We start from the raw sequence: 14,314 nt of genomic DNA, 5'->3' as shown, positions 1-14,314 counted from the left end.
GAAGTGTACCTGGCGTATAAGACGACCCCCCACTTGGAGGCATATTTTTCAGGGCCAAAAAATCGTCTTATACGCCGGCAAATACGGTATTTGCAGATATAGTATCCCCCGGGTGGGCAGGATCTCCATGGTGAAGTCCAGCTGCAGAGGACATGTGACAGGCTGAGCTGCACTGACTGCCTTCCACTTGCACCCCCACCCTGGTGGAGTCCCCTCAGTGTGCTGGTCCCAGGAGACAAGTAGGAAAAGCTTCTTGAGCATTGTTTGTACAGCCAAGTGGTTCTAACCTGTTTCTTTCTTTTAACTGCTTTCCAGATGCGCCTGTCCCTGGTGCCCATGTTTCTGCTTCCTACTTTATGCAATAAAAAGTAACACAGCTGAAAAACTAAAACCAAAGCAAAACAAAATCCCAGACATCTGCTACCAGCTATAAAGGCTAATAACTTCCTTATATGACACAAATTAATCTCAACCTTATATTATTTTATTCACATCATCATTTGGTTCCAACAAAGCTGTCATCTCTAAACATTCCTGTCTTTGCCCAAGTTGTACTGACTATGGATTTTCTCTCAAAAGAAAGTGTTGCAGCTAGGGTGTATAAAGTACTAAACCATTTCTCCACTGATGGACGTTCAATGCTTGAAATGACCAGTACTCATTATTTTTTCTTAACCCAGCTCAAGTTCCAGAAACCCCATTTGCTTTATCCCTATCTCTTTCCCCTTTTTCTCTCCCTTAAACCTAAGTTGTATCTCTAAATATTTAATCTTGTATCTCTAAACATTTAAAACTGCTATGAATTTCATCATTTGTCACAAATTTCCTTGTGACATTTCCAATACTGTTTTACTGTGGAAATGTTCTAGGTTTTTTTTAATGATAATAGAACTTCTTGAAAGCAAGAGAATAAGTGGTTATTTCATTATATTTTCAACAGAATCTTTATTTTGCTTTATTTGAAAGACTCATGATAGGTAATGATACACAAAGATGAAGAAGAAATCTACTCTTGAGAAAGTCTGTCTAGCATCAGATATTAGCAGGGGCTCAGATGTAGCATGAAGCAAACTACCCTTAACCAAACACCTCCAACATTATTTGAAACAGATTATCACTTAAAACATTAGAAGTGATTGAAAAAATTTGTCAAGTATTAATAAATTTTTTCCTATTGGCTTCTACTATAACTTCACATTTTCTCTTCTCTCCATCTCATACACACATCTGTATAAATATTACAAAAAGTTTAAACTCTAATAGTCTCATTAGAAGAAATCCATGAGTTATATGTTAAATATATATGTATACGTATGTAATACATGTATGTGTGGGTCTATACACACACACATATATTACATATGAATAAATAATATAAATAAAAACACTTCTGAATGAGTGTACAGATGTAGATATGAACAAAACTAACTCCATCTCTATGTCCCCGATTTCATTAAAAAAAAAAAAAGATTTTATTGGGGAATTGGGGGAGGGGAACAGTGATGGGGAATCAGGGAAGGGGAACAGACAAGTTGCTGTCCTTTTTGTTCTTCAGTCTAGTTGTGAAGGACGTCGCTTCACTGGCCCATGTTGGTATTATCATTGTGCTCTTTCTGAGTGAGGCAGTCAGCCATTGGACAGCGGCTCACGGCAGGCCACTGCAGCAGGGGCTGTAGCCTATGCCATCACCGGCGACTCACGGCAGCCCTGCTCCAGTTCGAGCTGTTGTTCACCATCTTAGCTGTAGAGGACGCAGTGTTACTGGCCCATGTTGGAACCGAACCGACAGCCCTGCTGCTCAGAGCTCATGCTCCCAAGCCAACTCTTAACCAATGCGCCACTCAGCCACCCCGATTTCATTTTTAAGTTTCATGCTGTGACCTTTGACCAACTTCACTGTCCTTAGAAACCATATGAAAGCCTTCTAGTTGAATATTATCTGTGTTCCTTAAAATGTAGCCATAGACTATTTTTGTTAGCAACAGCCAGAATGGCATGACAACCAAGATAAATATGAAACTGTAATAGTATTGATTATAAGCAATCACCTATCTATCACAATACCACCAGGAGGTATGGCCCCCTGGCACTACTGCATTCTTTGTCCCTTTGTCTTTTCAATCATTTGTACCCTAGTTACACTATTTAAAAAATACTGTTAACAGGGGTCTGTAGCAGAGAATAATTTGCACAAAACTGCGGGGCTGTCTGTCTGCTCCCACTCAATCTTCCCACATGTAAATTACCCTTTACAGTGTAATAAATTCTGTTATAGTCTATGGAGTCTTTCAGGCTGAAGATACATTCTCGTTACAATGGCCATTACACCTTTGCCTCACCGTCGGGCAAATGAGTTAAATAGACAATGAATACACACAGTAGGTATTTAGTTGCTTGGGACTTAAAATAACATTTGCACTTTGAACAGCAAATGTCTTCAGTTTGTAAAATTTAGACAATGAAAAAGCTTTGGTAATTAATCTTTAGAGTCACTATCATTATTTTAAAAAAATGCTAAAGAATACACACAAAATACAACAGATTGATAAGGTCTTGAGAAATTTTGATGCCTATGAAATTAGAGAATTCTAAAATCTCATTAGGAGTTATCCAGAAATGCAAATAAGCAGGGCCAATACCCAGATGGCAACCCATGTATGAGACATATGGTAACTCAGCTAAATAGAACGTCTGAGTAAGTATGCCAGGTAGTGGGGGCTTGCTGCTCTCTCTTACAGCAGTGTGTTAAACAAGCTTGTTGCTCTTATGAGAAAAATTTGAGCATATATGTACTCCAAAATGTTTATTTGTAAATATTATACATATCTTACTACTGATAGTGTATACATTTATAAAACAACTATTTTTAGCAATAGCAATATGATTGACTATGCTTATTTATTTATTTTTGTAAAGATTTTTATTGAAGAATTGGGGAAGGGGAACAGCCAAGTTGTTGTCTTTCAATCTTAGTTGTGGAGGGCGCAGCTAGCTCAGCTCCAAGTTTAGTTGCCGTCCAACTGCCTGTCAGCAGCTTGCAGCCACTCAGCTCAAGGTGCCGTGTTCAGTTTTTAGTTGTGGGTGGGCATAGCCCACCATCCCATGTGGGAGTCAAACAGGCAACCTTGTTGTTAGGAGCACGTGCTCTCACCAGCTGAGCCATCCTGCCACCTGTTGGCAGCTCCGCTCAGGCACAACTCACTGGTCCAATGGGAATCGAACCAACAGCCCTGTTGCTCAGAGCTCGTGCTCTTAACCAATTTAACCAACTGAGCCACTCGGCCGGCCCTATGCTTCATTATCTTTGAATAATTTCATGCATTTTAATACTTCATATTAAAACTATCATATTTGACAAAGGTAAAAAGATCCAAATGGAGGACATATAGCATAATGACACGAATTCTTCAATCTAATCCTCTAAGTATGCAAAGGTTTCTGTGGCAATTTAGTAAAATGTACTCTTCCTCAACACCAATCAGTTGTTCCTGCCATCGAATCTGAAGGTCTACTTTTTGAAGGTATTGTTAACAAATGGATTCACTAAAGAGATTTTAAAAGTTTAAAAAACTGGTTGTATTGCTGTCACTTATATAGCTCTTTCTAGTTAACCAAATGAAGTCTCAAAATGACTCTATGAAGCAGATGCTATTGTTTCCACTTTACAGATGAGAAAAGGGAGGCACAGAGTGATTAACCAACTGCAAGATCACATGATTAGTAAAGTGTTTGATCTCATATAAATGTGCTCCAAAATCCGGGCTGCTCTGCTATTTTTCTGTCAGAAAACTGCTCCCAAGCTGTTGAATTGCACCGGAAATCACATTTTAGAACATACTCTTCATTGCATGAGTTTCTCTAAAAAATCAGTTACTTTTTAACACCTTGTTAAATTTTCCTTAACACTGAAGGGACAGATTAAGTATACATTTTCCCCAAAAGTAGCCACTAGTAGACAACCATTTGTCATTATAAAAAAAAAATCAACATATTTGAAACACTAGGTTTTTAGTAAAAGAGAAATGTGTGGCTCACTTTTTTTTTTTTTAACCTGAGCCATCCTGCCACCTTTTGGCAGCTTAGCAGCAGCTCAGCTTGGGCCGGACATCGAACTGCTGTTGCTCAGAGCTCACACTCTTGAGCGAGCTCTTAACCAACTGAGCCACTTGGCCGACCCCTGTGTGGCTCCCTTTTAAAGTTGTACCCTGAACCATCTTCTAACCAAATGATACTATAACCACCTTATAAATAAATAATCATCTTAATAACCAAATACTTATAAAAGTATTTTGCCAGAATATAATCAATGAATCAATCTTCTCATAGTTTTCTAGAAATAATATAGTGAGTGAATTTCAGGCATGGTGCTATCTCTATAACCTTATCTCCATAACCTCCAAATTTTTTCTTGGTTTAATTCCAGTCCAATCCAAATGGCCTTTCATCAGTGGTTTTTATTCAGTTTTTCACACAAAAATTTTTAATAAGTGATCTAATGTTGAGAATATATCTCTGTGTAGCTCTTATATTTAGTTGCACACAAAGGTAGTTCATTATGTATTTCGTTATTGAAATAGAATCTAGCAAGTAATGTTAGAAATATCTGTACTTTCTCCCAATTGGCAATTAATTTCCTCTGCAATACTAACTTACTCAAATCATTAGTAATGCTTTTATGCTGCGCCTTATAGTATATGCTGATGAAGGAATGTGTTTTGGTTGATTGCCATATTGTTTTTGTTAATTCTATCACGGCAGAAAGAACAAGTGTTTCCTCATTGCATGTCTGTCCCTTTAAGCAAGAACCTCAAGAGAAGCTTCTAAATATTTATAATTACATTTAGTAAAATTTTGTCATATTGAGTACTGCATAAGTAAACATCACTAAAAAACTGCAGAGGTCGGTCTTCACATTCTGAATGCTTAGATATCCTGCTAATTGGGATAGTTTCAGAATATCTTTAGCTAAAATTAAAATTTCAAGGCACAATATATATTGGCCAAGTTTCTTACCAAAAGTAGAAATATAATTTCAAAAATCTTCCTTATTTTCAATTTTGGGGGACCAAATCATCTTAACCTCATGATTATGTGACTGATAAAAAGTTCTTAGGAATCCTAGTGTCTACTCTCTTTTTCTATTTGTTTACTTGCATTATTATCATCTGCAATCTGCAGCTTCTTGGCAGTCTGTTTACTAAAGTTTAGTTTAAACTGGGTAATAGAATCAATTAACCCATGGAATTGAGCACACATATGAATATGTTGCAATCTGTCAACTATGCTATATAAGCAAGAACCAATGGGAGTACTTTTTCAATTGTAGCTTCCCATCCATCTCAGGATCCCTCCCATATAGTGTTGTCTTACGACCTCCTCTAACATCCCAAATGAGGGTGCCAATGACCAGTCACATATAAAATATGAGTTATAAAATATGAGTAAAGCTTAATTTTGTAAATAAAACACAAAGTATAAATAGAAAGCCTAATATTATTCCTTCACCTCAATGGATCTTCTTGTATACTCCACTTTGAAAACTGGTCATAAAAGCACATGCTGAAGTAGTTCTAGGACTAAGTAAGAATAATTTGCTCTCAAATTCAAAGAACTTAAAATATAAAAAAATTATGAGTTCGGGCTGGCTGAGTGGCACGTTGGTTAAGAGCTGGCTTGGGACGCCAGCTCTGAGCAGCAGGGCCCCGGTTTGGATCCCACATTAGGGCCAGTGACGCTGTACCCTCTACAGCTAAGATGGTGAACAACAGCTTGACCTGGAGCTGGGCTGCTGTGAGTTGCCAGTGATGGTGAAGGCTGCAGTGGGGCTGGCAGGCAGCTGGCGTGCGCTTTTGTGAGCTGCCGTGAGCGGCTGTCCAATGGCTGGTGAGCAACTGCCCCACCCAGGAAGAGCGCAATGCTCATAATACCAACATGGGCCAGTGAAGTGACAACCTCCACAACTAGACTGAAGAACAAAAGGACAGCAACTTGTCTGTTCCCCTTCCCCGATTCCCCAATGCTGTTCCCCTCCCCCAATTCCCCAATAAAATCTTAAAAAAAAATTAAAAATTATGAGTTGGTTATCAAAGAAACCACACAAAAATGACTTCCCAATTAAGCTTACCCTTTAATTTCTTAACATGAATGCATACCCCTAAGATTAGACAACACTCAAAAAATAAGTGACATCACTTATTAAAGTGGCAAAAGGTACATGCTAGCAGCAAAAGTAGATCTACTCAAATGGTTAACTACTCTTTTAGCAGATTTTGACATTTTAAAGAATTGCAAAGTATAAAGAAAGGCAAGGCAGTGCCCAATTCATGCTGAAAAGATCAACTTAGGGAGTATAACCTAATATTTGTATAGCATCAAAACTATCATAAAGGATACTCTACAAATACTTTATTTTACAATTAGCTAGTTATATACAAGCTTAAGTAGCTAGTTTCTGAATGTAATTCTTATTCAATCTATTCTTTATTCTGGAAAGTACTGTTCCTTAAAATTTTGGTGAACTTACATCTGTAATATTTATTGTCCTATAACCATCAAAAGTCTCTGCTGGTAATGTCAAGAGTGTTAAAAGAAATGGAGCATAAAAAAGAGGAATCCTGGGTACTTTCTAAAGCTTAGAAATGGATATTATAATGCTCTAGTCTGCAGACTAGTGGCTGGTGAATAAGGTTTTTCACTAACTCACAGCAAAAACTATTTTTGTTCTTTCTACTTCCATCATCAAAATTATTATTTTTTTTGGTAATGGTTGATTTCTAAAATGTATTTGACAAAATTAAAAACTGTTAGTAATATTTGAAAACTTTAAGCAACTGCCACTTAAAAAGTCTGAAAACCATTGCTTTATGATCAATTTCATCCAATTTCTGTCTTAACAAATATGACAAGCCCTATTTTATACTGTTCCACATTTTGGCACTATTTATTTTTCTCACTTGTCTCAAACATACAGATGAGTTGGGCATGGTTAAATGGCAAAGGACAGTGGGTGGTCCAAGGGACACACTAATTACTTTTCTCTACTTTGTCTATACCAGCAGTTCTTAATCTTAGTAACCTGGGACACAATGTCAGGATGAGATTAATTATGAAAAGTATCACAAACCTTTTTAAAAGTAGAGAGGTTTGCAAACCAATTTTCCCGTTTGCAGGGGCAGGGGTGTAATTTAAACTATAGTCAAGATTATTCCACTCACTAGTATTCTGATACATTTCCTGAATGGAAGTAAGTAGTTACAAGTATAGGGAAGTGCCCACAACTTTCAATTACCCTGGTACTGATTTTCTTCCACAGCACTTACCACCAACTGACATTAGAGAATATATTTGCTTGTTTTTAGTTGCTTTCCCCTGATAAAATTCATGAGAATAGTGACTCTCTTTCCAACCATTTTACCCTGTTTTATCAACCATTGTATTCCTAGTGCTTAGAATAGTACCTTGCACACAGAAGCATTCAATTAATATCTAGTTAATCAATAAAAGAGCATAAAATGAGACTGCATTACATATAGTTCTGTCTGCCCAACTCTCACTGTCCCCTCAAGTAAAACCTCTGAGCTATTATATTTGTATACTTGTTCCATCATCCAAGCCATTCAATTATTTAAATATGTTTGGCATGAGCTCATAAATGATGGTACACTGCACAAGTAGCATGGCTATCAACTCACAATCTTAAATAATTTACAAGAAACCTTTCTTAAAAGAACTCCTTTTATATAGCCCTGAACTCCTTCCCAGCTATGGTTCTCACATTTCCAATAGCCTAATAAATTAATTCCACTTGGAGATCCCATTCTCACCTCAATCTTGGCATGTTTAAAACCAAGTTGCCATTTCACTGTATTTCGATCCCCTCTTGCCACTTCCTGCGTGGTACAACCATATAGTATCATGGAAAAATGATGGTCTAGGGCTGGCCAAGTGGCACATTGGTTAACAGCTGGCTTGGGACGCCAGCTATGAGCAGCAGGGCCCCCGTTAGGATCCCACATGAGGGCCAGTGACGCTGCGCCCTCAACAGCTAAGATGGTGAACAGCAGCTCAACCCGGAGCTGGGTTGCCGTGAGTCACTGGCAATGGTGCACGCTGCAGCCCCTGCTGCAGTGAGCCACCCTGAGCAGCCGTCCAATGGTCGGCGACCAATCTGCCTCAGCCAGGAAGAGCGCAATGATCACAATACCAACATGGGCCAGCGAAGCAACGTTCTCCACAACTAGACTGAAGAACAAAAGGACAGCAGCTTGTCTGCTCCCCTCCCTCAATTCCCCAATAAAATCTTAAAAAAATAAAATAAAAATTTGTTGCAATGTGGAATCTGAAACTGCATCTATGAATTTTCCACACTCTATAACATTAAAACCCACTGGTCCATTTTGCACTTTGAATGACTCTTTTACACTTGCCTGATTTTATAAATGCAAGCATTGGTCATCTGGAAAATACTGGTTCACTGTTATATACATCTTCCAAAATGTTAAAACATTCCATTATATACAATATTAAAAAAAAATTATTACACCTGTTAATATCACAACTGATCTCATCAGAAATTCTTTTAAGTATTGGAATGTTGTGAAGCTCATGGTGGCGAAATACAAACTTTCCGAAATTTTGAATTTTCACTTGGCAACAAATCATTTTATCATTTGCAACAAATACTATCAGTTGTTTTCCTTGAAGTGACAGGATCATCTTGATTATTTTTGAGAAAATGTCTGCAAATGCCCAAGTATAAATATCCATGGCCTGTCTCCCAGTTCTTTCAAGTAAAAATGAACATAAAAATAAATGGCTAGTCCAGCTTGCAACTCAATTGTACAAGTGTTTTTCCTCAAGACAACCACTGTTTTTCAGTATGTGGCATACTTTATGCATACTTCCCATTTCATCATAGAAAATAATTAAAAAGCAGGCATTCAAAGGTCAAGATTTAATAAACTTAATTATTATTTTTACTGCTTCATCAGACAGCCTTAAGAGTCTTAAGTGAAACTAGCAGGGTTTTGTTTTTGCATTTTGTTTTTAAATGAGTGCATTGCAGTAAAGAATACCATTACTAGTAGTTTGGTGTCACTGTCTTGATTTGTGCTGAGTCAGCTGTTTTACCCACCATTGCTTTTGCATCATAAGTGCAATTATCAACACAGTGAAAAGGGTAAATAATGTTTTAGTTATTATAAAAATAGTTTTGTTTTCTGGAACCCCCTTCTTAGGGGTCCACTTTTAGAACTGCTGCCTCAGGGAAAGTGAGGGAGCATTACTTACTAGCTATGTGATCTTGGGCAATTTACTCAACTCTTTTTAATGAGCTGTATAGAAAAAAAATAGTACCCTCCCCCCAATCAGGATTAAGAGATGTGAAAGTGCTTTGTACACTGTGTAGCATCATAAAAACATGAGCTTATTAATACATATAATGAATGATATAAGTATTTCAGTAGATACCACTAACATTATCTTGAACAACCTGATGGTGGCCAAATTTTATACATTTTTGCTTCTGTTGTTTCTAACTATCTTTACATTTTTATCTCAATTCAGACCCTTACAATCATAGATGCAAGACTGATGTGTCAATCATAAATGCTGTGCCAGGGCTGGCCGAGTGGTGCATTGGTTAAGAGCTGGCTTGGGATGCCAGCTCTGAGCAACAGGGCCCCTGTTAGGATCCCACATTAGGGCCAGTGACGCTGAGCCCTCTACAGCTAAGATGGTGAACAACAGCTCAACCTGGAGCTGGGCTGCCATGAGTCGCAGGTGACAGCATAGGCTGCAGTGGAGCTGCAGTGGGCTACCGTAAAGCTACTGTGAGTGGCTGGCAGGTGGCCGGCAGCCAGCGTGAGTGGCCATCCAGAGGCCGGCGACTGATCTGTCTTACCTTGAAACAGCGCAATGATAATACCAACATGGGCCAGTAAGGTGACGCCCTCCACAACTAGACTGCAGAACCAAAGGACAGCAACTTGTCTGTTCCCCTTCCTCGATTTTCCAATGCTGCTCCCCTCACCAAATTCCCCAATAAAATCTTTAAAAAAAAAAATGCTTTGCCACATTTTACATCTTGATACACCCAATCTATATCTAAGTTTTTATCATATCCCCAACCCACCCTGACCAGTCAAACTTGTCTAGGGCTTTCCCTTAAGTATATCTGAATATATTGAATAATGTCTGATTGTGTTCATCCCCCCCCCCAACCAAAATCGGTCTCCCCCCTTCTATTTACTAAAATACCATCCCCTCCTTAAGAGTCCAATAAGTCCATCTTCTGGAAACAGGAAAATCGAACTCTTCTGAATACCTGACATACAATGCCTCATGCTATTTGTCTCTCTTGCTCTTGCCTTTCATTAACTAGACTGTAATCTCTCTGAGGTAAGTATAGTTTACATTTCTCTTTATTCTCTTCAGCATCTAACAGCACAACGCATTCAGCCTGGCTCATGGTCAGTCCTTTGTATACTCCACTAGAGACTAACATCAATCAAGCAACCACCTTCATATCCAAATAAAGACCTTTATAGACCCAAGATTTGTAACTCTTGTCATATACAATTTTTAGACAAAGCTTTATCTATGAGGCTTACTCAAGCCTCATAGGGCAAGGTATTCACTATCACAGCTTCAAGTGCAACTACTGGACGGGCAAATTATGCTTCTCAAAGTGCCCAAGATGTGGCTCTGAGAGGAAGACAATATACAATAATGTATATTAAGGTGCACAAGTAGATCTAAGATATGTTTGTTTATAAGGAAAGATAATAAGTCTAAAAACATCACTTATTTAAAATATAAAAACATACAGTGCAACCGCATAAAAAATGAACTGAAATAATGAGAGACACTTGGACTGAACCAAGTTGAAAAGCATATTCAGGATGGCAAAAAGAAACACTGGCCAAGAGTTGACGCATTTATTATTATGCAGAAGGTGAAATCAAATAGGCAACAAATCAAAGGTAGAAGCTTTGTACTGTAAAAGCAACAGCAACTGAAAGGAGGAGGCACTGTCAAGTGATTAAAAAGCACATGGCTTTGGCATCAGAATGAGCAGGGTTCAAATGCTAGTTCAGAAACTGGTGAAATCCCAAAATCCTTCTATACTTCAGAGCACTTATCTGTAAACTGGGGCTATTACTATCTGCCTGGCAGTTTTTGAAAGGATTAGAAACAATATAGAGGTGTAAAAAGCACAGACTTTGAAGTCAATGGGTCTAGGTTAGAACTGACTATACTTTTAACAGTTTAGGTAACTCAGGCTTCATGTTTCTTATTTGTAAGATAGGTATAATACCACCTCCTCAGCGCTCTTGTGAGGATAAATAAAGTAACATGTATGAATATTCTATAAAGTTTTAAAGGCATACCCAGTAAGTGTCAATAAGTTGTCCCTACTAGGTACATGTAAATATAATCATACATATACACATACCTCACCTTGCACAATGCCTGCCAAATCTACATATGATTAATCAATCAGAGATAAATGAAAGTTCATTAATTATTTTAACTACAAATATTTTAGAATAATTCAGGGAGTGGAAGCAAGTGTAAGTATAAAATGCTCACTAGTAGAGAGAAAGACCAGAAAGAAGGAGACACTGGATGTGAGAAGTATAGATTTATATTAGGCATATAAACTATTCATGGTATAAATTCACAATCCTTAAATTGTATGCTTATGTGTTAATACAAGTCATTTACTATTTATTTTTCTGCCAAAGGCAAAGTCCGACGTCAATTTCTTTCCCACAACTATCCTTCATATTAAACCATCCTACATGCAGCTGACTTAGCCCTAGACCAATTTCACAGGGTTACAGAGAATTGATCTCATCAGTCCTTCTAATATTTTGAAATTGCAAGCATTAAGAAACTGTAGCAACCATTTCATACCACTATCCTATGGAGCTGGAGCTGATGCATCCTGGTTCCTAGAAACCATTTACCTATCTTGTGGTGGTTTTTTTTTTTTTTTTCCTTCCTGAAAAGGAGTTATACATGCACAGGATTTAAAAAGGGGGGTAGTGTTTAGTGTACCAAAAGGAATTAAATGAAAAGCCTCTCTCTTCTATAGCAGGTTATAACACTGTTAACAGTTTGTTATACATTTTGTCTACTTTACAAATTAAATTAAGTCAAATAAAAATTGGTCCGTTCTAACATTGGCAACTGGAAAGTGAATAAAATCCCATGTTAGACTGTCTTATTTGAAAACTAACAAGTGCATATCCAAACTTTTTAATAGTGACCTGAGTACAGAATATTCTCCTTTGTTAAAAAAAGTCAAACTATGTCTAATAAATAGATGATTATGTCTCCATCTTAAGAGATATGTATTTTAACATTTAATACCATAGAACAATTTTACTAAGCTTTTTATGCCAGAAATGTACTTAACAAAGGTAATACAATTCTGTTTTCAAATAAGAGCTTTGTTACATATCTGGAAACTTCACCACTCATCCATCCACTACAATAACTTCGGATTTTAAGTTTTCCTTAAATGGTGGGCGGGGGTAGGAGAAGGGAGAATACGTACAATTCTGTGAAATGGAAAAGCATCATTTCTCTATGTCACTCTCTTAAGAGCCTTGCATCTAGTTTTATATGCTCCCAAACTTACCTTTTCATTTTTCTTATCAGTCTCTAAGGGCTGCTTTGCTGTTACACTTCGAGGAGTTCGGACAACTTCCTCTTCAGCCACTTCAACAGTCCGCCCATTTGGCTGTGCAGGCAACAAAAAAGAATCTTGTTATTAAACTGCTTGTCAGGCCCAACCAAAGATTTGTACTCAGGAAACAGAATATACTAAAATCAAATTCTACCCCTGATCCAAATTAAAAAGGTTTTTGTACAGCCATTTTATCTAACACTTGATGGACTATTTATTGTCCTACTGTGTTTTATAATATAATAATAAATTTATAAACAAAATTCTGTACCACAAATAAATTTTCTGATCTCACCCTAGTATCAGCCCCTCAAACACAAAATAATGGAATGGAAGCAGGAAAAAGGAGAACTAAACTATATTTGCACTGTGACCACTAATTAACTGTGTACTCTTTAGAATACTTTATTCGTTATCTTTGAGTTTATTTCTACATCTATAAAATGATAGGTATGATCTATTCAAAACTGGGTAAACATTTTCAGTAGAGAACCAGATAGAGCCATAGATGATACAAACAAATGAGTGTGGCTGTGTCCCAATAAAACTTTATTTATAAACACAGGTGGAGGGCCAGATTTGTCCTATGGATCAGTTTGTTTGACTCTGTATCAAATAATCTCTAATGTCCCCTGTAATTCTATAACTTAACAGCTCTACTGTTCTAGGATTAAAAAGCTTTATGAACCCACTGCCACAGCTTAAAAAAGCTACCTAAGCTTTCCTAACATTCTTAAAATAAAATGATAGCACTTAGAGGTATTCATGAATAGAATTAAGTCTGTGAATCCTAAATTTGGCTTTTAATCAGTCATTAGTTTTGAGGATTTTTTTTCTTTTTAAATAAGCATTTATGAACCCCATCACCAGAAATATATTTACATTCAGGAGTTTGAAGAATGGGGCCCAGCACCTGTACTCTTTTTTTAAAAAAAATTTTTATTTTTCAATTACAGTTGATATACAATATTATATTAGTTTCAGGTGTACAACATAGTGGTTAGACATTTATATACTTTACAAAGTGATCACCCCAATACAGTACCCATCTGATACCATACACAGTTATTACAATATTATTTACTATATTCTTTCTGTTATACTTTACATCCCTATGATCTTTGTAACTATCAATTTGAAATTTCTTTGTTTTCTTTCTTTCTTTTTTTTTTTAGCTGAGCCATCCTGCCATCTGTTGGCAGCTCAGTGGCTGCTCAACTCGGGCCGGGACTCAAATTACTGTTACCCAGAGCTTGCACTCTTGAGCGAGCTCTTAACCAACTGAGCCACTCGGCCGGCCCCCAATTTGAACTTCTTAATCCCTTCCCCCTATTCACTCTCCCAATCGTCTTCCCATCTGGCAACCATGAAAATGTTCTCGGTATCTATGAGTTTGTTTCATTTATTTGTACTTTAGATTCCACATATAAGTGAAATCACATGGCATTTGTCTTTCTCTGACTTGGTCCACTTAGCACAATACCCTCAAGGCCAGTGGGTCTCAACCTTCCTAATGCTGCGACTCCTTAATACAGTTCCTCATGTTGTGGTGACCCCCAACCATAAAATTATTTTTGTTGCTACTCTATAACTGTAATTTTGCTACTGTTACGAATC

General features: G+C 37.3%; 1 protein-coding gene across 4 annotated transcripts in view; it reads right to left on the bottom strand.

Moving 5' to 3' along the window:
• Window positions 1-14,314, bottom strand: part of MTDH (metadherin) — a 99,118-nt gene that overhangs the window by 61,500 nt on the left and 23,304 nt on the right. For all 4 annotated transcript variants that reach the window (XM_019642545.1, XM_019642542.1, XM_019642544.1 and 1 more), the window contains exon 2: window positions 12,650-12,751. In XM_019642545.1, the coding sequence (XP_019498090.1) occupies window positions 12,650-12,751 (102 nt within the window). The remainder of the gene's footprint in view (window positions 1-12,649; window positions 12,752-14,314) is intronic.

Source organism: Hipposideros armiger, unplaced genomic scaffold, assembly GCF_001890085.2.
Source record: "Hipposideros armiger isolate ML-2016 unplaced genomic scaffold, ASM189008v1 scaffold_70, whole genome shotgun sequence".
Lineage (NCBI taxonomy): Eukaryota > Metazoa > Chordata > Mammalia > Chiroptera > Hipposideridae > Hipposideros > Hipposideros armiger.
This window is presented reverse-complemented; position numbering and strand designations above follow the sequence as displayed.